The sequence below is a fragment of the Xylocopa sonorina genome, chromosome 6, assembly GCF_050948175.1.
Source record: "Xylocopa sonorina isolate GNS202 chromosome 6, iyXylSono1_principal, whole genome shotgun sequence".
In the NCBI taxonomy this organism is placed as follows: domain Eukaryota; kingdom Metazoa; phylum Arthropoda; class Insecta; order Hymenoptera; family Apidae; genus Xylocopa; species Xylocopa sonorina.
This window is the reverse complement of record NC_135198.1, coordinates 9,776,732-9,804,120: the sequence shown is the minus strand read 5'-3', so window position 1 is coordinate 9,804,120 and position 27,389 is coordinate 9,776,732. Positions and strand designations below refer to the sequence as shown.

The window sequence follows — 27,389 nt, the reverse complement described above, 5'->3', positions numbered from 1 at the left end:
ATTAAACAGTGGACATCGAAACTACTATAGCGCGTATTGCGGAAGTTCTTCACCCCCTCAACAGTTTCCACGTCCCTTTCGAATCCTTTTTCGCTTCATACTTTCAAGCTTCTCCCTCCACCCCCCATAATTTCCGTTGTTTTTGCACCCTCGCGTTCTACTCCTCATTTTCACCCCATCTATCCCCCGCTCTTTCTTCCCGTTCAGTTTTTGCACCCTCTTTCCGCGCCTCCCTGTCCATCTTGCTCAGCCCCTTGTACGTTTTCGGTGGTCCTCGAGCAACCCTTTATCTCGACCATTGTTGTTCCGCCTCTGTCGCACCGACGCCAAGCCACCCTCGTCTATATCACTTCTCGACCCTCTCCAGACTTTACAGGAAACGACAATGGCGAGAAGATATCGTCGTTGCGAACCGAACACCGCCGTTCGCCTCTCTCCACTTGTTTTCCACCGTCGCGTCGCGCGGAATCCGCGAGCGACACCGTTAGAAAAACGCGTTGCGACACGGTCGGAATAGGTTGCGTCGTGTCGCGAGTACTTTTGCTTTAATCGACCAAAAGAAACGTCGGTAGAAAAGTTTTACGCTGCTCGATAAAAAAAAAAACAGATATCGCACATGCGCGAAGTCATTTGATTAGATATCGAAGGTTGTAATTGTCAGGTCGTTACGTCTGCAATTTTCTTTTTTTTTTATCATAGCATTGAATTTTATCACTATATTATACACGGCACAGTGAAACCAACTTCTGTCTTACGGCCAGGTCAAAGTTACAAATGGAATAACTAATGCTTTCCAATAATTATGAACTGATTTCTCAGATCAGAGTTGTCTGAAAATTCCAATTCTCCTTTCCTGTAAATCAGCGAAATTCCAATTCTGGGGAATAAAAACGCGTCGCTGGGTTTTTCGTTGATTTAAATCAGCTTGGACATCGTCGCGTCGTTGAGAAGCAAAGGGAAGAGAAACTTTCCCGTAAGCCCCCGCCTCGACTCGAGTGCCGAGACGGAGATCGTTAAAAATGTTGGAGTTAAACACACTGCTCGCGGAACTATCGGACAAATTGTTTCCCTTTCCTTTTCCGAGGGAATTCAGGTAGACAGGACGGCGGCGGGCGTCGTTTCAGGATCGAGAACCAGGGAACTTCGTTAGCGACGCTACGCTGGAACTGCATCAAACTTGCCTACTTTCACCTGCAGCTAGTTATTAATACGAAAGCATGGTAAATATGCACCGTAACAGGAACAATTTCGAGAACGAGGAACAGTAATAATTCCATTCCGGTTCGAGCGCCCCTGGTTCCATTTACGTTCCTTCATCTCCCGCGATACTCGAGCGTTTTCTAACTCGGCCGTTCTTTACCCTCGACGCTTACGCAAAGAGGAAGGCCGCGTCGCGAACGGTTCGAGCGTTCAATTAAGAATATCCTTTCGAACTTCCGGTTGTTCGTCTATTTACCAAGAGCTCGAAGTCATTTACACGGGCACTTAGAAGCAACTGTCGAAGCGGTTGCTGGAGAGATCGGAGAGCTCTGCGTGTCGAGAGTTTAGAGTGCCTAGTTTCGCTACGAATAAATCCAGTGGTTCCGCGGTGGAGCCAATGGGCCGTGACGAGTTAAGCACCGCGCGTAAAGCTTCAAGCTTGAGCCGTAGATCGGATACTTGCGACTCTGTGTCTCTTACCATCGTACCGTTATAATTGAACTAAAGAGAAACTTAGCAGACGGACAAATTTCGATCGAATCCTTCCGTGAAAAGGCTCGCCAAAAAGTTCGCCGGCTAAGCTAATTCGATATTCCGCGAGGCGAACGCCGGGCGAGGGTTCTTACAAATCTTCAACGAAAACTGTAGCGTCGCGCGGGTGGCTTAAGGGAGGAGGCGCCGTTTTATTTTCGCGGAGTAACTTTCTCGAAGCGTAGGACGAGCCAGGGAACAACAACCGAGGTTCCCTGGTAATGCCCCCGACAGGAACAACACGTGGAATCCCGGCTGGCTGGGAACGCGGCTGAAACACCGTCGGCCACTCGACTGGCAAGTCGATCCAGTGTTTAAATTCAAGACGCGTGGCGGGAATCGCGAAGCTTCTCGAGCCCCTCGAAAGCCCCGTTTCGAATCGCTCGCGAATCGGATTAGCCCCGAGGAGAGACCCTCGCACGACCGTGCCGATTCTTTCCCCCGTCGCTTCTTCGATTTGTTTGTCAGACCCGAACACTAGCAGGATTTTGACTGCGTTTTCATCGGCCGATCGTGATTCGATTCTTTTATGGGGCGGAACGAACCAGGATGGTTTCATGAAAATTCTATCTCGCGATTCGTAACTTGATTCCGATTTTTCTTTTTATTTTTTACAGTGGTTTAATATTCGTTCCGATTGCCGCGTGAAATCGAATGACACACAACGGTTCCGAATTATCGAGCGGACTAACCATCGGAATATTAATATTTATCGTTAAAAGTTGAGTATTCGGTATCGATGTTTGCTGCATACGTTATTCATCGAGAATGTATGATTTTGTTTTTCGAAACTCTGTTGATTTTTAAAACAGCGCTCGAATTAAACGACAGTGACTAGAAGTTTCATTATAATACAACAAAGAGTGCTTTGTCTACCGATTTCGACGAGCAAATGTTTATCAAAGAGGAAACGCGATACCGAGGCTCCACGCCAGACGGTAGGGATCAATTTAAAAAAGTTCACCCGCCGCGGATGACGTACAATCGAGAGGTCTGAGAAAGAATTGGGGCAACGAAAAGTCTGAAGGTATTTCCACTTTTATCCCCGTTGTTCCTCGTAACTTAGGCATGCCAAATCAGGGAGGGCCCCGAAAATTATGAAGTTGTTTTCCCAGGACGACCTAGCCCAGCGAGCTTTTCAAGCTCGGGGGGTGGGAAACAGGCCTGAGAGAGCTGCGGGGGTGGCGCACACGTCGGACCGAATTTACGAGGCGAGTACGACTTCTTTGGAACACGCCCCAGGGGTAAATTATTTCTCCTTGGAGCCACCATTGCCTTCTGATGTTGCTCTCGCCTAGTTCGTACCGGCTCGAATGTCTTAAGAGAGAACGTCCTTCGGTGGAGCAGTTGTTCGCAGAAAAAAAAAAGACTTTTCCCTTCGTCCGGTTATAATAGTTGAACCGGAAGATTAATTGATTTATTTATTCAACGTTTCGCGTGTCATAAATCGTAGCATTTTTTTGTAAATCACAAGCAGAAACTGATCTGTCGTCCCGTAGAAAGGAGGGACCATAAATCTTTGGTGAAGTGCTCGTTAATTCGTTGAGATTCTGGGCATCCGAGCCTTCTGTATTAGCGTGAAACGTATTAATGGGTTTCGACCGTTAAATGAGAAACGTTAATGCCCCCGCCGGCTCGAGGACGGACTTTTAATCCAGGTGGAGCAAATTAATTCGCGCGATTAAATATTTACATGTAATAAAGCGAATAATTTCCTCGGAAGGCAGAATCCGGGCGGAGTCGAATTTAAAATATAAACGCGGCGAAACGTAATTGATAAGAGAGTGGCGCCTTAATTGACTCTCCTTTTTAATTGAAACATTTCCGTTGAACGGGTTATCGCCAGGAGAGAATTCGCTTCTCCTCTTTTTCCGTAATTAAAGACGGTGGCTCGCCAGGTTTTCGTTCGCCGTGCAGTTAATTGATAATTATTATGATAATTTCAGACAATGGCTAAAATAATGCGAGATTCAGTGAATAATCGTTGCGCTGGACATAATAATTTGCGTTGCGCCGTGCCATTTGCATTGCGAATACGTAAAAAAACTTCCATACTTAAGTGGCGGAAGATGCCGAGCAACGTACAAATAGTAGAATACCATTAAGTGTACGAACAGATAAATTTAATCATTCAAGATTACACCACATTTTACGAAACGCAAGACATGCAGTTTCCTTCCACCACCGTGTTATTACTCTCGCCGCGCGATAAATTCACCTACTACTCGACTCGGGTTCCCGAATCGGGGAGCCAATTTTTCGCTCAAAATTGAAATTTAACCAGGATAAATTAATAATAATCGCTTGGAGCCATGCGAATACGTAGCGATTTCTATCCAATATCAACCGCAACGACGCGCAGCGTGCGACCGTGGCATCGGTAACACGAACGAAACTTCACCCCGTCCCAAACATCCCTTACGCTCGATAGTCCTCGACTGTGCTCAAAGGGTGGAAGCAATTATTCCACTCGGACCGACGGCGAGTAGAAACCGCCTAGAAGGACATGATCCCAGTCAATGGACGCTCCAGTGCGACCGCCAACTTCCCTGGAACGCGAAACACCCCTAATTGCGGCCGAGCCGTTTTTCGCCGAGGGTGGACCGATCGATCGCTCCTTGAAATCTCCCGTTGACACCGCGCGAGGGATGGGATCCTTTCGCGGGACCTGGCACGACCATACACGCGTTCCCAAGCAATACGCCGTCCATCGGCAATTGGCTTGGCGCGGGGCAATTGCAGGCGGCCAGGAACAAAAGAGCCGGGAGCCTCCGGTTCGTTATGACAGTTCGTTAGCTCGGCAAATTGCCGGGCCGTCGTTAATGGGCGGTCGCCAATTATCGAACCGATTACTCCGTTCAATTATCCGGCATTCATTCATTAGTTGACTGCAATTTTCTGCCGCGGACACGCGAACGCGCCGCGAGCACCGCCGCCTCGTGAACCGTCAACGCCACCCTGCGAGGCGTCGAAGAGGGGTGACTCGCCCGTGGTACTCGCGCGAGAAATCACGAGACTGTTGCTCCGCGCAACGTCCTCTTCGAGACCCGACTAATTGCTCGCCTGCGAAAACGCTTGGAACCGCCGTGAAGCGGGAAGAAGCACAAATTGGGGCTTGCACAGGGTGCTTCGCGAAAAGTGCTGGAAGATCGTTAAATCGATAAAACTCGTCGAAAAGAATGGGAAATTGAAGAAGCTGGAGTTGTTGAGTATGTACGTATCTGTTCCTCTTTTTTGTAATTTTGCACGACAAAGGATGAACGTGATCTCTATTCGATTGAATGCGTTTGTTCCAATGAATTTCGTATTGGCCCGAAAATTCAAACGAGACCGCGTGAATAATCTATATGTTACATTATCCGTGACGTTATAAAATATTCTACAGTGTTACTCGTTCCGGTCGTTTAATATTCAACACCTCCGAAACGGTTAATTACCTGTTCACTAATGCAAGACTTTTCGTTTCCTTCGCTGCCACTGGCCGTATAATTTATTACCACATTCTTACGAAGCGTTCTCTATTGATTTCACCGCACATTGTTGCAAATGGTATTCTGACTCGCGTATTTCGAGCTTTAATAAAGTGTTTATCGCTTAATTAAGACTATGATGGAATGACGCGTAGGGGGTAACTAATGAAGTTCCTCAGGATTAACACTCTAATCTGATCGTCGAACAATAAGACCATGTTCTTGCGAGATTATTATGTAGGATTGCTCGATGGTCCCGATTCTATCATCCAAATACAACCATAACTGGTATCTCGTTTTCTTCGATCTATTATCGCGATCATAAACATACTGTTTATCGTGGCATCGATGAATTCGAAATCCCCGCTTGTGTTCCTCGCGGAAACACCCCGATCGTCGGTTTATATCCAGTGATAAAGCCGTGTTATCGAGTGAAAAGGCGAATAAAAAGCACGCGCGTCGCGAATAAAAACCGTGGTACCGCGCGAGCGAACGATCCGACGAGGCGATTTCGAACGTTATTAAAAATCGAGAGGGGGTTCGGGGAAAAAAGTGGCACGCGGCGAGAAAAGGAACGAGCCGCGGTAACCGCCGCGAGAACGCGAGAGGGTACATTATACGTGTAATTGCTTTATTATTCTCGAAACGTTTCAGATGCCGCGCAAATGGGATTTCGATAAAAGTGTCCTTGTTTTATCGTTTAACAATAACGATCCCGTGGCCCGTGATTCGTTGCCTCGCTTTTTACCCATCGATATTCCGCTCTTTTTCCACTCTTCTCGGTCCCTCTTCTATTCCCTCCTACCGCGTATTTATTACCCCGTCCAACGTTTTAAATAACCGATATACCAGAAACGTCCAGCCAGAGAGGGTTGAAATCGTCGTAACAAGCGTCAGCCAGGTCGTTGCACTACGAATCGACAGGCATACGAACGAAGGAAAATGCTTCTGAAGAGCGTGGTTGGGGGTAGTTTCGGGGTGGAGCGTGTTTATGCCGTTCCGACTGAACACGTTAACTCAACAGCGATTCATGGTTTATCGAATAATCTTGTGGAGAGAAAAAAGGCGGTGGAAGAAGTTCAAGGCGAAGATTCTGATCGCCTTATCGGTTCTTGATTCGCGAGCGAAACCTCTGGGAATCGTTGAGACGTTGATGTTCCGCGTGGAAGCCTCGGAGAGTTTTTTTAATTCATTTTTTTTATCGATTCGTCCGAACCCTCGAGACCCAGTTTTCTTTCTATTTCAGTTAAACGAGTTCTTGTCTACACTTCGAGAGTGCGCTAATGAAACACTGTAACAGGAACTCGTTGGACTAAGCTCAAGATTAACGTAAAGGGACACACGACTTTCAGGTACAAACTGGAAGTGGCTGGCAAGTCGCTGCCCGTGCTGACGAACCTGGACAAAGGTCGATACGGTGTCCTGATCTTCGAGAACCTGAACAAGTACCTGCAGATGGACAAGTGGAATCGCGAGTTGCTGGACAAATATTGCAGAGAGTATTCGGTTGGCATCGTGGGATTCGCCCCATCCGGCGAGGAAAGTCTCGTCGGGGCGCAGCTAAAGGGTTTTCCCCTCTTCGTGCACACTAATCTTAGACTGAAGGTCAGTTTCGAAAATCATTTTTTATAATTCTACAGAGTCTAATAGATAAACGTGGTGCATTGAATTTTTATCTAAATTCAGATGGTCTCGCGTGTAAGCTTAGATTAAATCTAAAAATCAGCAGACCGTGCAATTTATGTATCGCGTAATTTTAGAAAAAAAAATGTACGAACGAAGTTCGAACGTTACTTTAGGAACAGTTTAGTCGAGTCTTATAAGAACGCGTAGTCGATGCACGTATCGTTGCCTCGAAAAAATTAGAAACATGTTCCGAAGGTTGAGAGGCGGCGAGTGAAACGGGACGGTCGATCGATCTTACAATCGCGTCCCGAGGAACCGTTTCCCCGAGATGAAACGCGTCCACGGAGGCCACGAGGTGTCCACACTTTATTGCTCGCCGGAAAATAAATTCCGCTGCGGCGCTCGACGGCGTTTCGGGCGGACAGGATCGCGAGCCCCCTCAAATTGGCAATCTCCGTTGCCGTGACGGAACGGTCGCCCCGGCTTTATTTCCCAGAAAAATTGCAACGCCGTCAGGAAGCTCGAAAACAAAGGCGGCGCAATAAAAGTTTCGATCCTTGGAAACTTTGTCCGGTAGCCGCGATACGAGAAACGATCCGCTCGAGGAGGTCGTGGAAAAAGTAGCCGCGGTAAATCAATTTGCATACCGGTTGCGAGGTCACGCCGCGATTACTATTACGCTAATCCCCAACTTGTAACTCTTTTTGTAGCATACGTGTGTCACTTTCCGCGACACAGTGATAGTCATGCATAACAGTATAGTTTGCATAGAAATTTTCTGCATTAAATTTCAATAAAAAAGATACGGCGCTCTTATATGATGACTGGCCTATTCTACTTACAAGCCGCCTGGCAGTCTCTGCTACCACAACTTTCTGTTAATAAATTAGACTTTATAGAAACTTGCTCCCGTTTTAGATAGATAGGTTCTACGTAGACACTGAAATAGAAAGTGGAATTCTTTAACATCCGACAAAGTGAGATTGGTCTTTCCTTCCGCAGGATGCGCAGCTAAACGCGGCGTCCCCTATCCTCCGATTAACCAGATCCGGGGAAACAGCCTGGGGACCACTTCCGGGCGGTGACTGGACCATTTTTCAGGCCAATCACAGCACCTACGAGACGCTGGCTTGGGCGTACCGGGACAGTCTCGACTATCCAGCCAACAAGAGTCCTCTGGCGACCGTCATTCAGGTGAGGCACACCATTCGCGTCCTCCTTTTCCTACTATCGAGTATACTTCCACATTTTCCATCCACAACACGACGAAAGTGGGAAACCCTTGTCGATAGCGCATCGAACGACGCAATTAAAGAGATGACAAAACTGCAGGGACATCCTTTGCGACGAACGCGAGAACAAAACAGCGGCAGGACTTTTATTTCGCAACGAACAACGCCAACTTCCTGCCCTTCCTAATTAGCAACTTAATTAACGCGCCCCATGTATATCGCATTTCTTTACGCAGCTACCAAAGATCCCCCTCCCCCTTCCGTGTTAAATTCATCAGGCCAGTCCGGCATGTCTGACTCGAGCCAGAACGTCGGGACATAATTGCGAGGAATATTAATTACAGTCTACAGAGGAGCACGCACCGACGTCTTAACGCGAGCTGCCAGCCAATGGAAAAAAAGTCAAAATTCCTTTCCTCGCCTTTAACAAAGCATGCACGAATCATCTGTACGATCTGGCACGATCTTGCGTCGCAACATCCGGTGTGCAGACGGAAACACCGGTTTGTTACGCGGATTATTAATTAATACTCGCATTGTTAACACACGGAACAAGCACGGAACGGGTAGTTCGTTTAATTAAACGATATTCAGGGAAAAATTTCGTTAACGAGAGCTCTTTTCGAAATTTCATCGGCCAAAGGGTCTCGACGACTCGCCGACATTTCGATACCGTTAATTAACGCCCTTTGTCTTCCGCCGTTTTCGTTTGACGCCGGATTGGAGAACGGAAACTGTTGTCTCCGATTTCCGTCACCGGAGGACTATACCCGTCAGCGCAGCGTGCCACGTGGCATCCTGTACAGAGCAAACGAGGCAGAGACGAGAACACGACGCTGGAATCCGTTCCTATTGACCCGCGTACGATGGTCAGTTTGCTCAGGTCGCGGTAGGGAATGGGACGGCAGTTAAACTGGTCGATTAATGCGCTTGGTTTCCCAGCCACCATGTAGCTTGTACTTTTAACGTCATACGCGTCGATAATCACACGTATTAATCGCGAGGTCCTCGAAACGGGCGATTCTTTCACCTTGCAGATGGCAAATGGCAATCTCGAATTGGCGAATTTAGTTAATTGAAATTTCGATGGCACGTCTCGGAAGCGCATCCTCTCCTCCCGACCTATGGTTCTTATTTTCACGAGAAACCCCGCTGCCAGGGAACGAAAACAAATGTGGAGTTTCCGTGGCGCGCACCGGCCCAATTTCATTCCGCGAGCGAGGTCGTGGAATCTCACCCCCGTAGAAATGAAGATGGAAACGCCGGGGGTAGCGCCGTAGAGGGTTGGCGGCGGGCTTCGCAGTACGAAAGTGGCGTACGAAAAGAAGAGGGACGGTCGAAGCGATGCAGATAAGGCGCGGAAAAAGCAAACGGAGGCAAGCATGGATAGTATAAGGCTGTTCGAATGAGGGAAAGGGGTGAACGAACGCAGGTGAACGTAATAAAACGGAAAATATACCCCAGGGTTGGAAGGTAGCGGAGTTTTCTTATTGCTGGACCAAGGAAAATAGAAGGGTAGAGTAAATCGTGCTATATACAACATAAGCTGGAAAGGGACAGTCGCGTATGTAATTAAAGTTGAAAATGTTTAATGCACCGAAGGAACTAGGAGGGTGTAAGGATATAGGAGGGTTAATAAGACGGGGAAACAAGGAACGAAGGGGTTAGAAGATGACGTGAAATAATGCAAATTAGGCGGTGTCGAGGGTGGGAATAAAAAAAAGTTAGCACGGTGGACTGGAATGAAAACAGTTGGCTAAGGGGAGAAGAATATTAAGTAGAAGAGAAACGACCAGGTAAAGGGGTCTAAAGGGAATGCGTGAAAATGGAGGAAGAGAAAAACGGGGGAAAAAATGAAAGGAGTCCGGCGAAGCTGATGGCGGGGAAACAGGGCCCTCTGTAGCAATCCGTAAACCTGCTCCAACGGCCGTTTACATTCCCGTTGGAATTCGAGATTGCGAGATTCCAGGACGCGCGCGCGGCGATGGCTCAGGCCCAGGAAGCGAGCCGGATAGAGAAGCACCGGTGATCTATAGAACGCGAAAATGCAAACGCGAAGAAGACACCGAGCGGACGTATCCACGTAGACGCGGAGGATCTCGCGCGGCGCAACACACCGGAAGTATTCGTCTGATATAACAAACGGCCCGGACGTGATATCATCTGCCCGGGTACCGTCGTACGCTCGATGGATACGCTTCATCTTTCGTCGGACTGGCAGCGTTTTTTATTAGTCTGTCGCGACGGTTCCATCTCTGTCGCGTAGCTTCTGTTACGTCTTCCGCTGGATCAGCGTGCGACTTGAATTTTCGGCTCCGAAAACTTTACAGCCTTGCGTCGTCTTCTCCTAGCGTGTATTTTAAAAATAAAAGCAATTTCTTAATTCTATTTGCGGAATTTAAATTGCAGGCGAAACTCCGGTTCGCTTTAACTTCCGCTCGACGGACGTGACTCATGGCGGTACTCTTTTTAGGAAGAAAATTTAGGTCCCGTTAAGTGTAGGCGAAGTGTTTTAGGTAGCAGGGTGCCGCAGGATCGGTATCGTTCTGCGTGCGATAAATTTCGCGGCTGGCAGGCGATATCGCGGGGCACTCGCGTGCCACTTGAGCACTTAGATTTAGGGATCGTGCAACCCTAGTAGTGGGCGGGTGTAAGTAGATTTAGGGTCCGAGGCAGCCCTAGAAACGCGCAGGTGGAAGTAGATTTAGGGACTTCACAGCCGTAGAAATTCCACGGTCGCGAGCGCCGCGCTTTCGAGAGCTGTGCCGAAAAGCGACGCGGGACGTTTGCTCGAGATTACGGAAATTGTCTCCGGAGCCCGCCGGCTCCGATGCCCGTGATAACGCGCGAGTGTTTTACGGGTTTCAGCGGTGCCGTCCAATTGCTCCGTCCGCGCAAACCTCGCGGTATTACAAAACCGAGGGAGTAATGAAGCGTTTTACTACGCAGGAAGGCACTGTTCCGCTAACTCCTTCCGGCGACGATCATAAATCTCTGTTATCGCCGTTCGGTATCTCTCGTCTAAACAACGGTAAATTTCTTGTAGAAACGGCATGCTGAGAGGACGAGGATCTCCTGAAGGGATAACGATTCTACCTTCCAGCCAATTGTCTCCGATCTTTTTGTTTTCTACATAATTAAGCGTTCCGTGTTTCATCGAGCCAGCGGAAGATTAAAAACATTCGACGAATGAATCGATCAACGTTTCGTCCAAATAATTGATCTTCCGTGCTCGCCTCCTAGAGGATGTACTCGCACGATTCATACGTACAGCTGCGATAATACATACATCTTTTACGAGGTGCATTTGGAGAATTCGACTATTACGTCTCGCGTGCAGGCCTCTCCATAAGCACGTCCGTTGTTGGTACAAGATAATCCGAAACAGACAAATTTGTTAATTGCATTACACCCGACGAGGAATTCTCGACTGACCGGCCGCGCGATTCGAAACGATCGGCATGGACCCGGGGCTTGTTACCAGTGAACAACAATAATAATCTGGCTGATAACGCTATTATACCGGCACGGTTGGTACGTCGGAGATCCTCGGATCACAGGTAGCCAGGTAATTAAATCAGGAGCCAATCAGCCGTTGGTTCACTCGATTAATGAGCATCGGCGCAAGCTGGTTCATTTGCCGCCATTCGAGCCCGGCAATTTATTTCGTTTCTCTGACAGACCGTGTCCGCGGATCGCATCCTTGATGAACGGGCTAAGGTCCGCCGTCGGGGACCGGTTAAAGTATCGGACGTGTCCATTCGGAGCATCGGAACAGCGTTTCATCGGGGAATATCGATACACGCCAATACTTGTCATTAGAAACGGTTGAATTTTTCCAATTTATTTTCCCGCCAGCACCGCTGTGATTATCAGCGCACCGATTACAAGATCGTCCCTCTTTCTCTCTTTTCTCTCGACAGCCACCTCCACCGGCGTTCGAAGCAAACGAGCTTGAAACCCGATTGATAAAACGTCCGCTTTGTTTGCGCGAAAGATAGAGATTATCGATGGAACCGTTCCCCTTTCACGGCGGGTATAGAAAATGGATCGTGCCCACGATCGGATTCGAAATCGTCGGATTCTTCGTTTGACGGAGAATTTCTCTGACCAATCCAGCTATTCACCCCGGCCCAGCGGGCAACGGTCTCCCTCCAGCCCTCCCCGGCTTAATATTCGAAATGACTAGCGTCTATGGGGCCGCTCGATAAACGTGGCTGCGGTTGGTCACGTCTGAAATTCTAGACGATACGGGAACGAAGTAAAAGCGGGGTCTAATGGAAATTAATTTAATCGAGGGCGGGGGGCCACGGAATATCTCGATTGTAATACTTCTGCTTTAACATTCGAAAGTTAGCTATTCGCGAATTAAATTTGAATGTAATCAGGGGAAATTGCGCTCGGTTGAAGTTCCGCGGTTTTGTTTAAAAAGTGATAATTACGCGCGGACTCTTTGGGCCGTTGGAATCTGCGCAACGACGGAATAATAAATGGGGCGTTGCGGATACGGATTGCGGTAATTGGAATTAAACGGTGTTGTTGTACAGCGTGGCAAATTGCCTCTCGAAAATCGCGTTCGAGACGGAGAATAGAGCCGTTCGGTCGTGTGATTGCGTTGGCGACGAGACCAAGTAAACCAACCATCTTTGAAATTAACGCGCCCTTAAACGTAGCCCGCGATCGATTAGCGTCAACGTGTTGCACGCGCAAACCCATTAACGTTGCACGCGATCGTTCGATGAAAAATAAGGGTGAACGCGATCACCGTAATTTCCTCCCCTCCGGCGGTCAATGAGCAATTTCTATTTTACGTGACGACCGATCGACGCGTGTGATCGATTGCAGCCAAGCGTCGTCCCCCCTTTCCTTTCTTTTCCTTCTCCTCCTTCGTGTTTTTCTTCCTCTGCAGCCGTGCCTTCGACGTCGATGAACTCCGTGAAAAAATGCCCACTCGAAGTAACTCGCCCCTTCTCGCGCGGAAATATAATTTAATAACACCATTTGATCGATGGGACAACGTTCCTGCATAACTTGCATAACATTTTCACCGACACTCGCTCTAGGTAAGACGACGTTTATAATTAATTTAACCCATTTCAGTACGAAGCAATTGACCAGAATGCGACACACCGATGTACGATAGTTTTTCTCGGCGTATGATCGACCTGCGTGCGTATACTTTTCGTACAGCAAAGAATGGACTAATGGAATTTAAATCTCGCGGAATTTATGGGAATCTCGTTTCACAGACTTTTGCCAGATTTTATAAAATTTTGTAGGAATTTAATAGAGCAAAAGAAGCGCAGATATTTTAACGGATCGAAGAATTTAATTGGTAAAACTATTGGTTACTTGGGAAAATTTTGATCTGTGAAAAAGGGGTTTATTTTATCGCGAATAAAGTATAGAACTCGCTACAGAAAGGGCGATTGGACCACGATACAGTCGTTACTCGAATCGAATATATCGCTCTTGAAAACGATAGTTAAAAGCAGATTACCATTCCCGCGGCCTCTCGTAACCCATTTAACCGCTCACTCCCTCGGAACGATCGAAATCCGCTCGAAAATCGAGCCTTAATTTCCACGGGAATCCTCCTTCCGGCGAATATGCTTTTTTTTTTACCACCATTCATCGCGGCCCCTTTACGCGATAGGATTATCCATGGAATGTGATCGATATTAAATACCGTTCGCGCGTTATCAGGTTGGCCGGGTTAAACGAGCCATTTCGCAGCTGCCTCGTTTAATTCTCGTGCCTTACGATAAATAGAAAAAACTAGCGTTCGCTAATCGAGGGAAAGAGAGAGAAAGGGAGAGAGAGGGGACGAAATCAGCGCGCTCTTAACGAGCGATGAACCTAAATTCGATGATCATCGACGAGTTTATATCGAACGTTTGCATATTTACGCAGGATCACGGGAGATACGACGGGATTCAGAGGGTCTTTTTCGGTGGTGGCCTACGGTTCTGGTTGCACAATTTGCTGCTGCTCGATTCGCTGTCCTATCTGTCTCATGGCCAGCTGAGCCTGAGCTTGAATCGCATGATCCTGGTGGACGTCGACGATATATTCGTCGGCGAGAAAGGCACCAGGCTGAGGAAGGACGACGTGATGGCGTTGCTGGCTACCCAGCAGAGGATCCAAGGTCTGGTTCCGGGGTTTAAATTCAACTTGGGGTTTTCCGGAAAGTACTTCCATCATGGGACCACGGAGGAGAATCTGGGGGACGACATGCTTCTGGAGAACGTCGACAAGTTCGTAATCATTTTCATTTCACCCGATTCTTTTTCTATCGTTTGAAGCTGCTTGTGTAGATACGATTTTTTTATAGAACGATAGCTTCTTCAACGATAACTCGTCCTTGCGAAATTTCGTTTCCGCTGGAGTATAAGTATCTAATTTGAAGCACTGTTTATAGCATTTGGCAATGTGTCGCGAATCCCTGAGACTTGCACGTTATTGTCCCGCGCCAGCTGTGAAACAGCACAACGGTTGAACGAGTTGTATTTCTAAGAAACTGTCACGATCGAATTAGAAACGATTTCGCGGGATGTTAAACCGGCGAAAGGAAGAATAGCATTGTCAAGGGGAGTTATTGCGTGTATAGAACTGTAAACAGAACGCGGAAGGATCCACTGTTGGCGCAAATTGACGCACTGAGACCGTGCACGAGTCACAGTTGATCGAGCGACGGAAGTCGCACCTGTTCGCGAATCGTAGCCATTAGCTCGGCTGATTGGTTCCCAGTTGACGGCAATTAAATCGTAGTTCCATTATGAATATCTCGATTGTCGACGGAACGAGTATACCGGTTGCATCGACTTTCGCTCCTTCCCCCGGAACGATGCCAATTAAGTAACGTTACTCGACCGATTGAATAATCATTTTGGATACGACGGGCGTTCGTTCGAATTTATATTGAAAAGTATTTTAATTGAAAGGTTCTTAAACGATCGAATCCGTGTTGCCGCTAATTACAGGTTCACATGGTTCTCTCATATGTGGAACCATCAACAGCCTCATCTGTACGAGAACGTAACTCATCTGCAGTTGGACATGGTACTGAACAAACAGTTCGCGAAAGACCACGGAATCCCAACAGGAAGCGGTTACAGCGTAAGCCCTCATCATTCCGGCGTTTACCCGGTTCACGAAGGGCTGTACGAGGCGTGGAAAAAGGTGTGGAACATCAAAGTCACCAGCACAGAAGAGTACCCTCATTTGAGGCCGGCTCGGTTAAGACGAGGCTTCATTCATCGTAATATAATGGTAAATCTCATTAACTGCTCCTGTTCTTTTTTTATGACGCCTACTTTTTACTTTTATCTCCTCCCCGTAAAACAAAGATCGTTTGAAGTCTTTTTAAAGAACATTTTTTTTTAAGTTCTGTTAATAATCAGTTTTTAAAAATACCTCCAATATATCGGATTTAAAAATGAATACGAAACCGTGAATTTTATACATAAAAATGAGAGGTTCGTTAAGTTTAACCAGGTTGAATAACCGGGCCAGCGAGCCAAGCAATTTTCGTCCCTCTGTTTTTCCGACGTGGCCGCTCGAACATGCCAATAGACATTGTTCGAGTCTAACGAGCGGCCGCCCGTACGAAAACTATGCGAAAAGCAGCGAACGAATCCGCGATCGAACGGACGAGCGAATCGGTAATTGCACAGTTTCCGCGCTTTGCACGTATCCGGTCCTCGTCGAAAGTTGCACGAAATTACCTCGGAGCGAGGCGGCAGCCTCGTCGCGAAGACAAAAACCGATCGATTGGCACGCGATAAAAGCTCTGCGGGGGAAACAGCTTTCGTTCTGTGGATTTCGCGGATTCCTCCGTTTAAACGTCCATCGAACTGGATAAAGAGGAATGAAACATTGATTTCCCTCGAGTACACCGAGTTCTTGTCTCTCTACCCCCGATAAATTAAAGGACGAAACGAAACGCTCGACGATTTCCGTCCTCTTAAGTAGAAAGGATTCGTTTGCACTTAAACTATTTGGAATATTCCTTGACACGAGATCGTTGAATCGCGATGCATAAATTGTATTCTATCATACATGTTAATAAAACTCCTCCAGTCTCTATCATAGCACGATGTTTCTGTGCAAGGTTCTACCGAGACAAACCTGTGGCCTTTTCACACACACGATCTTCATCGATAGATATCCAGGCGGAAGGGACAAACTGGATAAATCGATACAGGGTGGAGAACTGTTCCAGACCATCGTTCACAATCCTGTAGGTAATCCAATACTCAAACCCTCTTTTCGTTCCATTCTCGTTTCTTTTTTTTTTTTTTTTTTTACCAAGAAATATTTTACATCTCTCCGCTCTCGTATTTTTTACAGATCAATATTTTTATGACGCACATGTCGAACTACGGGAACGATCGTCTGGCGTTGTACACCTTCGAGTCGGTGATCAAGTTCATTCAATGCTGGACGAATCTGCGATTGTCCAGCGCACCGCCTTTGCAACTTGCTGAGAAGTACTTTCAACTCTACCCCGAAGAAGCTGATCCCGTGTGGGGCGTAAGTGTCGCCACGTTAATCGTAATCACTCTCTAGTCCTCAAAGCGCATAAGCGCGTCACGTTCGTTTCTCCGAGCAGCTTTGACGATACTTGAAATTTTTTCCGAAACCTGAATGATCTCTCGGTGACGTATGCGCGTGGAAACGCGAACGTGGCTCGTATGCGCTATTAAGGTGCCGCAAAAGAACGTATGGGTCAACAGTAAGGGTTAAGCAGTATATCGTAAAGGTTCCCTTTCATGCCAAAGAATCCGTGCGACGACCCGAGGCATCAAAAGATCTGGTCAAGAAACAAGACCTGCGATCAGCTGCCGAGGTTCCTAGTAATTGGTCCCCAAAAAACTGGCACTACCGCTCTCTACACATTCCTGTCCATTCATCCAGCGATAAGTAGCAATTTGCCGAGTCCTGACACGTTCGAGGAGATTCAGTTCTTCAATGGGAAGAATTATTACAAGGGCCTCGACTGGTGAGTAAAAAGGATGCTCTCAAAAGGAGGAAAAAGAAAAACCTCGACCTGTTACCGTCTTGTTTCCACTAGAGGAATGTTCCGTCGGAAACGATACGGAATCGCGTTAGCTGATCTCACTCGTTCATTGCTCCGCTTTATTTCCGCAGGTATATGAGCTTCTTTCCGCCGTTGAAGAACGAGAGCTCGACGAATCTGTTTGAAAAATCCGCCACCTACTTCGACGGGGAACTGGTGCCGCGGAGAGCTCACGCGCTTTTACCAAAAGCAAAGTTGATCACCATACTACTCTCGCCAGCCAGGCGTGCCTACTCGTGGTACCAGCACACAAGAGTACACGGCGATCTTGTGGCGAATAATTACTCCTTTCACTCGGTTATCACAGCGAGCGACACCGCGCCAAAACCCCTACGCGATCTCAGAAACAGGTAGGTTGCGACATTCTGCGGGTACTAGAATACCGTCGATACGAGAAAAGATTTACGCTTGAAGATTTGAATACGTGCACGATGCGTGACAATCGTTTCTACTAAATGTACGTAGTTTCGTTAAATGCGTTAGGTGATGGTGAGCAAAGCCTGTCTGTAATCTAACGGGCGTACAACGTTCTGTTTGTTACGAGCACGTGTCTGGGCTGGAATAACGAGTCGCTTGAAAGTTCCCCGAATAGTTGAATGCAAATAATAACGTTATTCTAGCCACTGTAATAGCCGCGCCGTGGTGTAGATGAGCGGAGATCTAAATTGCTAATGCAGTTCGAGACCGAGCGTAGATCGTATCCCAGAGACCGTGCGTCTGTGTAACGAGCTGGAGTATTAATTCTCCACGGTAGAAAGATAAACGCGATCAAATATCATCGGGCTGTTGGGTTAATGTTACAGATGCTTAAACCCCGGGAAATACGCGCAGCATCTGGAGAGATGGCTTTCCTATTATCTGCCGCAGCAACTGCACATTATAGACGGCGAGCAGTTGCGCCAGAATCCTGTCGAGACGTTGCACGAGCTACAAAGGTTCCTTAAGATCACGCCCGCGTTCAATTACTCGTCCCATTTGAGGTACGACCCGAAAAAGGGGTTCTTTTGTCAGGTCACGAACGAGGATCGAACCAAGTGTCTGGGCAAGAGTAAGGGTCGTCAGTATCCACCGATGGAGGACAAATCGTACAAATTGTTACAGGTGCGTGGAGAATAAAATTGTCCATAGTCTATCGACGGGTTGAAAGATGAAAAGATACTTTCCTAAAGTCGTTCGCTCTTTTTACAGAGGTATTATTTATCCCACAACACGGCCCTAGTGAAGTTATTGAAACGACTCGGGCTGAGAACGATCCCACAATGGCTGAAGGAAGACCTCACCGACACGGTGATGACCTAGCAAACGTCGATTATATGAAACGACACCGTATCGGAACTGTTCATCTCGACGGTGAACGAGATTCGCCGGTTACTAACTGAAGATCTGTAAAATAATTGTACATTCGCGATTCTATTTCCACTGGACTCCAGAATCCTTGACGGGAGGACCATTCTCAGTGGCCTATCCCAGTGGATTGGCCTAAGATCGGTATGGGAGGAGCCTGCGAAACTAGTCACTATGCGGTTTCACGGTGAACACGACCGTGACTGTCGATCGTTGTTAAGCCAATAGCACTATTATTATAACGTTATATTATTATTGTCATCGTTGTTGCGTCGTAGGAGACATGATTATTAAGAGTACACAGCCTGTCCGCTGGTGCCATCATCCGTCTGTAACGATTGGACGCCTTTCGTTCTAATCTTTACTACTAAAGGTGTACGCATGCGAAGAAAGTGAGAGAGGTATTCTTAGTTCCGTGTCCAAGTGAAATTTTACTTTCGACTTAGTCGAGGATATTTTGATAAAACGAAAGACCACGAACAAACGCACATTTTGGTACTGCGTAAGGATAACTGTGAACAAACTTATATCGACTCGGAGACGAGAGATAGCTTTTTTCGAAACTTGAGTAGTAAAGGGAAGAAGAGGGATGGATGCTTTAACGAGTGAAATTAACAAGCGACCAAAAATTAATGAAACGGTATTTTGGGGACAAGGCGATGCTTCGACTTCTCTTTGTGAGACGAGATCTGTCCAAATCGTGTTACAATGTTTGAAGAGATTTATTTCCTAATGAAAGTGATCAAACGGATAGATCTAATGTGTTGATGTTTTAGATCGACGATCCAGCAGCCCTTTGCTCTTGGCACTAATTGCAGGATCGTTTCTGCGAGCGTGAGACTTTATTGGGGATTCCGAGCTTTTCTCCCGCCCACTTACCCTCTCAGAGACATAACATATGTACATTAATTCTCGTTGTGTAAGCGTATTTAAAAAAAAATGAACGAAGAGAAAAATCAAGAAAAAAACTATAATGATGATTCTATGTATATTTTGACAATACTATTCTTGGTACCGCCGACGAAATAGTCGATGAAAGGTGCGCGTGATCGCATCCGTTTGTACATTTATGTATCGTACTATTTTGATGTGATCGTAGGTGTACCATAATGACTTAATAAGGTAAAAGTTAGAAAAAGAAGAAACGGGGAAAAGAAACTATATCGGGAACGATCGTTGGTGATCATTTTTGGTGAATGATCTTATATGGAGAAGTGATAACTGCCTATTTGCAATAATTGCCATTGTCACGTTTAAGGCACACACAAACTCTGGTTTAATGATGATTCTATGTTCTGAAATGGGAGAATTATTCGTTGTTGAAGATTGTCAAGTGATTTTTGAGAACTTTAAATATCTGGCGTATTATTAGTAGCCGACCATAAGCCATGGAAACAGGAATGCATTGCTGTGAATGAGATCATGTTGTTTACATGGTGTAACAATGGTTCTCGTTTGTTAAACGCATATCATTTACAACTGTCTTCGTTAATCGTATACACGATATATTTATGACTTATTCCCTTCTTAAATGGATCGGTTTCTATCCATTGCAAACGTGTCCGTAATATGCAACTTTTTTAGCACCTTTTGATATTAATATTAGTACTGGCAGCGTACATGGCTCGTTTTGGAAAGAATCCTCATCGCTTAACCGAGTGGAAGTAATACCAGAATTAGAAGACTTTGCGAAAAAGAAGGTGTAGCTCCAAATGTACGAAGTTTTTATATATACGTAATTTATTATTATTAATAAGCAGAAATTCCACACTATTGTTATGTTGTAAAACTATGCATTGGTACACGAAACATATCAGAAAACATCAGCCTAGACGATTTTAGGAAAATAGTTGTAAAATATCTTTCTACGCACTAAATTATAAATTAATCTGGAAGTTCAACTTTTTATAACTTGAGACTGATATATTACATTGCCTCTTTCTTCCATTAATTCATTCGAGTTCTCTTTCGTACTCAATGTTCAGTTTTAATAAGTAATTGTAGCTATTATAGATGGTTGGAGCTACCACATTTTTGCAGCAAAGTCTTCAATCGTAACTATTTCTTTCGAAACGCAAACTAATGATTAAAAAAAAAGTAGTAACAAACATTACGAAGCTTACTTTTGGCCAAGAACGAGAAATTTTGAAACTATGACGTCATTTCCTATGAAATATACGTTTAAAAAAAAATGAACACGTCTCATCAGTGATGGATTTTCTATTTTATACTTAGATACTACCTTTATCAATGTTTTGTTACCCCCCCCCCCCCCCCCTGTATATTTTGTTTTCATTTTTTATACTGCCGTTAAACCGTGTCACGTGACGTTTAACGAATCATGTACAAAGTTTATTGTTAATATAATAATAGTTAACGATTAACGACATTAAACACTAAGCGATTAATCTGTTTCGTCAAATCGTGCCATTTTACCAGTGTTGTATATACAGTTGTATTATTGTACTAATCGCGGCGTCGGATCTCTAGAGTCAATATTAATCGATTTCGTTCGGTATGGCGGTAGCAATACAATTGTCCGACTTGCTGCCAGCTGACAATAATACGTGAGAAACCGGAATCGCGAAGATCATAAAAGGATTCGATATGCGAGTATGAGGATTTATCAAAAAATCGCTTTAGTGATTAGCACTACTTCATCGTTGGTTTATCCATGCACATAGGCATCATTTTTTAATATAAGATAAACAATGAAGCAGATAAACTTAAAAATCACGAAACTACATCTCGTTGTACCACTCGAACGGTATCGTCAGAATTACAATTCTTCGACCAACGCTATCAGTTACTTCTAACGATCAGTAATCAGCTCGACTGATATGCAGAAAGTTAGCCAACGATCAAATATTGCTAATGTTAAATTTGAGCGTGTATTTGCAATTCAAACTATATGAACTAACGCGCGGAAAATACGATTTTGTAGATGTCCTAACAGACTGTTGTGCATAACGGAAAGAAAACGAGAAAAGCATTGTCACTGTACGAATAAAGAAAGACGCGTGTAGAATATGTGTACGACTTTAATAGGAAACTTTGATTATTTAACTTAAAATTATTCTATTGTAAAATACTGCAATAACTGTACGAATAGTCCGTAAGTTCTAATAAAACAAAAATTAAAAATCTGCGATATCAAATCTTTTAGAATCGTTTGAAAAACGCTAGATAATAGCTCTTTTGTTTCAATAAAAGTTGAGATCTCTTTTTTATCAATCAGTATAATTCGATCAATAAATATAAAAATTCGTGTCATATAAATCGTTAATTTCCTACGTTTCAACTAGCTTGTGCTGTTCCTTTCAATGCCTTCCAACGCGAGGACCGGAAGTTACTTGACCGTCCACTGTCGAACTCGGTTGAAGGTAAACGGGATTTCTATCGATACGAAATAATCTTTCCAATATAGTACTCCTTCGAGAAGCCCTCCCCTCGGCTAGACTAGCTCTCAAATGATTCAAATATTCTGATCTGTTTCTCAATAAACCCGTCAATTGCAAAGTAACGAAGGCAAGGGATATGATAGTCCCAACGAAAACGATTACCACGATCAAGCAAATCAATTGCCAACAGAAATTCAATAGAATCAATAGAACGTCAACGCCGTTCCCGATATTGAAAAAAGGTACTATGAAACTCCCCAGAACAGCACAAACCAGGTGAATAGCTACGATATTACAATAATCTTCAAGTGCACTACCAAAGACTTGCCTCGCGATTAGGTAAAAGATGACGCTTCCGGAGGAAGCCAACCCGATTGCCACCGACGGTGAATAAATATCCGTTCCTGCAGATATTATCACCAGTCCAGCTATCGTTGCTTGCACGCATCTCATCACAGTCCAGTGATTAAATTCTTCGCCAGGAACCAAAAACTGGAAGGCTACGACGAGCAGACTGCACGAAGACGCGGCCAATAAATTATTTATATAAATATTGTAGTGCGCTTTGCTTCTGCTTTCTAATTTTCCTACGTGGACGTTCGGCATACACAGGCTCTAAACGATCATCACAATCAAGGAATTTACTTTTCCAAATAACTGTAACGTAAACTTTAAGTATCTGAATAATGCTTACCTGTAGACCAACGAACACCAATAAATAACCGGCGAACACAGTTGCGGAGGAGCCAACAGCGATACTGGCGTCATCTATAGAGTCCAAACGAAGTATTCTTCGTCCGAGTGTCATGCAGCCAATCAACCCTGATAATCCACCGACAAGATGGACGATCGTTGAACCGGAATAATCGAGGAAATGGACATTCTTCTCGTGAAGTACGTTCGATCGCATCCATCCTTTAGGAGTCCAAATCCAGTGGATTAAAAACGGTTGCACTAAACCGGCAAGCAGGAATCCTATGATAAGATAGCCGACGGTATGCGTCCGACCGACTATTCCACAGGTGCAAATTGCAGCGGCAATTGCAACGGCCGACCAGCCGATTATGACTTCGTCTTTATTGACGATGGCGTCACCGATCCAATATCCTTGGCCTATTACGCCACGTGCATCACCAGTGTAGGCGATCACAACTCCGATCAGTACGTAGATTATCGTCACCCAGCAGAAGTCAACGATATTTTGCAGCAGAATCAAGTTGACGTTGTTCACTGGCACGCTACCGACGTGTATAAGCACAAATCCGACACGTAATAAGATGACAAGAACGATACGAGCAATACTTGGCCACGAGGTAACGTGGTAGCTCAGACTGCTATTGTACTCGATACGATTGTAACTCGGATAGTCGTAATAATTGTAATCGAATTCGTTTGGATGAGCGTTAGACATTACCTCGACAATGAAGAATCGATCGAAGTAAGTTTAATTACATTATCGTAACACTAAGTATTATTCACTCAAAGTACAATCCTTCGACGATCGGAGTATAAGATGGAGAATATAAATTTAACGAGGTTAAAACAAATATCAAAGTTTGAATCAACTGGATATAATCAAACGTTTTACCATCTGAAGTTGCCGCGTGGTTGCTTCGTTCGCGTCATGCTTCACACTGATCGACCGAAAAATTCAAATGTACCAAGAACAAAAAAGTTCATTCGTAGAAAGCGTTACAATTGCAAAAACATAATTATTTCTGTCTTAAAAGAGTTTGCCTATCGATGTGCGTACATTTTGAAAGGAATATTTTTAATAAATATGGAGAAATCCATCGTGCAGCAATTTAAACATTCAGTATATACCGCGCCTGCGATGACGCTAAGCTGTGATTGGTTCCGCGTTAGTAAACCAATAGTAAGCGTCGAATCTGCGGTCCGCGCATGTCTCGCCATTGGCCGCCGCAAGGTCGGGGTCTCGAGCCACAGGGACGAGAGCCGGCAAGCGATGTCGCCCGTCGTCGATGTAGGTAGTCGCTCCAAGTCGTCCGTTCGTTTCTCAGTGTTTGGATGTTAAGTGACTCGTGAAAAAGAAAAGTTTCAAAGTGCTCGTTCGCATTGTGTTCCGTTTTTTTTACGGAGGAAGAGTAACAGCAGAAGGATGGCCACGGTGTGCTGCCGCGCTTTGTACGTCGTCAGATGGTACGAGATATCCCGCGTGCTGAGTGTTTCCTCCACCCTGGTCACAACAAAGAGATACCGGAACGTGAGTGTTGACATATACCACTTATCCTTATAACGCGTACGCAGTGTCTTGAGAACGAAACCGGCTTTTACGATCGCGTGAAAATTGTATTCTTACCCGGCTAAAAGCGTCACTTTCATGGGTACATTAGGTTTTAAGATTATGTTCCTGCGTGTCCCTTCACTTACGCACGCAGCATCTCTATATCGCGTGCTCGCCTAAGCTGCGAATTTTTTTAAATACACGAGCAACAGACTCGAATATATATAAACGACAATTGATTAAAACCTGTCGACAATTTTATTACTGGGCATCAGTTAATCGGACGTGTTAAATTATATCGGTATTACTCACGGTGCATACATAAACACCTATTCTCCTGTATCCTGATCAAATATGGATACCATGTGGGACGAGGTGTTCGTTGCGCCATTTTTAAAATATTAATGTGCTACTTTAAAAGTCGCTGCTAAAATCGTCTACTCGCGTAAATCTTTCTTTTCATTCACAACGTTCGTGAAATGGCACGCGGTACATACACATGTGATTCTTTGTCCTCCAAGTTTTTACGATTATATCAAACCATTACGGGAATGATTAAATGACAATCTAGCTATTTCTCGGTATTGTTTTACCACGAACGAAGCTACATTTGACCATGCATCATCCGCCACGGACTTATCTCATTCAAATTCCTGCTTTTATCATTTTTACTACGACTACGACACCGTAAATCATGCCTCAGGCTAAGAAGAGTCTGGTATTTACATACATAAACGTTCACGCGCCACTTTCTTGCGCAGCCTGTGTCTGCAGTACGCTGACATTAATTACTGTAAGCAATGCTAATTACGCCAGTTTCAGCCGCCGTATCGCGGTGTTGAATATATCGTCACGCGTATGTAAATGCGTATGTGTGGTTATATCAAGACGATGACGACGCCCTTTCCGAATTTCACGCGTCTCGTTTTCGCTTCACATTTCACTCCCCATGACAAGAATTTCACACGTTTAGAAGAGAGGATTTTTATCGAGCAGAATTCTCGCTCGTCTCATGCAAATGCTACGTAGTCTACTAATGGAAAGCATAGCATAACGACAAGAAAACAAAGTAGAAATTAACGAACAATATAAGCGATTACGTGCGTCCCAGATTCCGTGACGTTATTCAGGGTTGATTGCGCTCATTAGAAATCCGTCAGAATTGGAATTCAATTTCGTGTCGCGTTATTCGAATTCCACTTCCGTAACGAGTTTTGACGAAACGGAAAATCATCATTCTTCTTAGATTGCTCGCAACGTTGCTGCTTACCAGGAAAACTATTGACCAATACTGGGTGATGTGACCCTCTATCACGATGAACAACATTTACTCGACCTCAAAGATATTCTCGACGTAACAGTCGAAGTAAATTATCCTTGTTGATACGTAATCGCGATTTTGCTTCGTTTGCAGTCGTTAATCGAAGCGTTTGCTGAATTCCATTAAATTGCAGTTTTTACAACGACCGCGAATGCACATTCTCTTCGTTTATCTTTGATACAATGATACGCTGTACGCTGTGAATATTGAATTAGATGTAGACAGTGAGAGTAGTAGCACACGACAATTTCATCTCATATCAGTAACTGAATGCTCTGAACATACATATAGGAAGACGTATAGTAAAGTCAATATAACTATGGTTTTTCCAAACTTTGTATAACTATACAGATTAAATTCGATAAGATAGAGTAAAAGTATCGATTAATCCTTCGTAACGCCATATGTATTGGACGTTATACTCATATATTCACGTACTCATATTTTTTGTTACCTAAAACTTTGTGATCATATAAAACGAGAATGAGAACCTTAATCTTGGTCCTACCATCGGAAACTGTTGGCATCATTCTTATTTCGAGGGTCAGTCAGAGGATATTTGATAATCGACTATTAGAAGGGTCCTACTTTTGAACTTGATACGAAAATGGGACCATTACACGTGGGAAGCAAGAAGAATAGTATGGGGACAAAAACGCTAAAATAAGAATTCGATATTACAAGGGTAAAGCAAATTGCAAATTATTAATTAGAAATCGAATATTAAATATCGAATATCCGATAAACTAAGTATCAAAACGCACACGTCCGGGATTATGGGTTCATATAATGGATCATTAGTCGTGCATCTACCAGCACTTCATAGCAAATATCAGGGGTTACTAATCAATGGAATTCATTAATGATAATGATCGCCACAAATAGCAATAATCCTGGTATAAACACTACTGACGATTAATCGATTTAAAAGATTACTTAGTAACTCTATTTCGCTATCACTTCAGGCAGAGGATCGTTCATCTCTTTCACATCGGTAGACTAATAATTACATCGACCTTTTTATTCAATTTAATCGTGCGTGTCGACGGTAGGATGAAAGGAATGATAGTGATACGAGAATGCATGTTACGGCGCTCGTTACATAATACTTGATGCACTGATGCACACCACGACATGACACCACGAATTCGTCATCGCGATTAACTGTAACCGAGACAGCTCAGAATATCCTGAACTCCCGTTTAAGATCCCGGAAACTATTTGACTTGACTCACGACCAAAACTCGCCGGGGTGATTAACAACACTCATCGGTTACAAATATGCAAATACACTCTGTTTTATCAGAGCAATTAAATATTTATCGAGTAATCATCGTCGTGATGAGATACCAATTGTTTTCTCATTCTGTTGTTCAGTTTTATTACTATTTACATGTTAGCACAAGCATGGAGGGTACGATTAGTATCTCCTGGTGCAGAGACATATACGAGTTACCATTTCCAGTGGAAATAGGTCAAAGTTGTCAAATAAATTCTTATAAACGTTATTTAATTCCTGATAGAATTGAGTGATAAATGCATTCATTTTATCGACGCTATCGATGCGCTACAAATGCGATGCTGACTTTACATCGAGTAGAAATAATGTTTGCAAAATTTATCGAATCCTCTTCGGCTTTGCATTTGAAATTCAGAAGCCGATTACCTCAAAGGTGAAGTTTTGCAAAGGGAAAATTTATTCCACAATTTTATCTTGTGCTCGTATGAAGAACCGGTTCGTATATACTCATCTATCAATAATGCTGCGAGGTTTACAAAATATCTTTTCTTAAGTTCCTCGATAGCATAACTCGAAGTGTCCATCATACGTCGCATTCAGATAGCGGTTTCAGGTCGCCAGAGCATCTTTGTCAGAGATCACGGATTGTGAAACGGAGAAAGCCTCTCTGATACATTCCTGTGAAGCTCGCTCGCTT

The 27,389-nt window shown here is 44.7% G+C and overlaps 3 protein-coding genes across 3 annotated transcripts in view; 2 read left to right on the top strand and 1 right to left on the bottom strand.

Moving 5' to 3' along the window:
- The window catches only part of Sfl (N-deacetylase and N-sulfotransferase sfl), a 61,128-nt gene extending 39,499 nt beyond the window's left edge, over positions 1-21,629 (top strand). The window contains exons 3-12 of the mRNA XM_076896416.1: positions 6,554-6,806; positions 7,830-8,021; positions 13,973-14,316; positions 15,043-15,331; positions 16,173-16,301; positions 16,412-16,594; positions 16,843-17,063; positions 17,213-17,491; positions 17,945-18,242; positions 18,330-21,629. Of these exons, the coding sequence (XP_076752531.1) occupies positions 6,554-6,806; positions 7,830-8,021; positions 13,973-14,316; positions 15,043-15,331; positions 16,173-16,301; positions 16,412-16,594; positions 16,843-17,063; positions 17,213-17,491; positions 17,945-18,242; positions 18,330-18,440 (2,299 nt within the window). The 3' untranslated portion in view covers positions 18,441-21,629. The remainder of the gene's footprint in view (positions 1-6,553; positions 6,807-7,829; positions 8,022-13,972; positions 14,317-15,042; positions 15,332-16,172; positions 16,302-16,411; positions 16,595-16,842; positions 17,064-17,212; positions 17,492-17,944; positions 18,243-18,329) is intronic.
- Positions 21,630-21,679: 50 nt separating this feature from the next.
- On the bottom strand, positions 21,680-23,457 carry Amt2l (Amt-2-like protein). The gene is made up of 2 exons (XM_076896418.1): positions 22,581-23,457; positions 21,680-22,501 (listed from the first exon to the last, which is right to left on the bottom strand). Exons 1-2 carry the CDS (start codon positions 23,295-23,297, stop codon positions 21,806-21,808), a joined length of 1,413 nt encoding a protein of 470 aa, XP_076752533.1. The 5' UTR covers positions 23,298-23,457; the 3' UTR covers positions 21,680-21,805.
- A 199-nt stretch (positions 23,458-23,656) lies between these two features.
- The window catches only part of Mcu (mitochondrial calcium uniporter), a 48,020-nt gene continuing 44,287 nt past the window's right edge, over positions 23,657-27,389 (top strand). Inside the window, exon 1 of the mRNA XM_076896419.1 lies at positions 23,657-24,110. Coding sequence (XP_076752534.1) covers positions 24,006-24,110 — 105 coding nt within the window. The 5' untranslated portion in view covers positions 23,657-24,005. The remainder of the gene's footprint in view (positions 24,111-27,389) is intronic.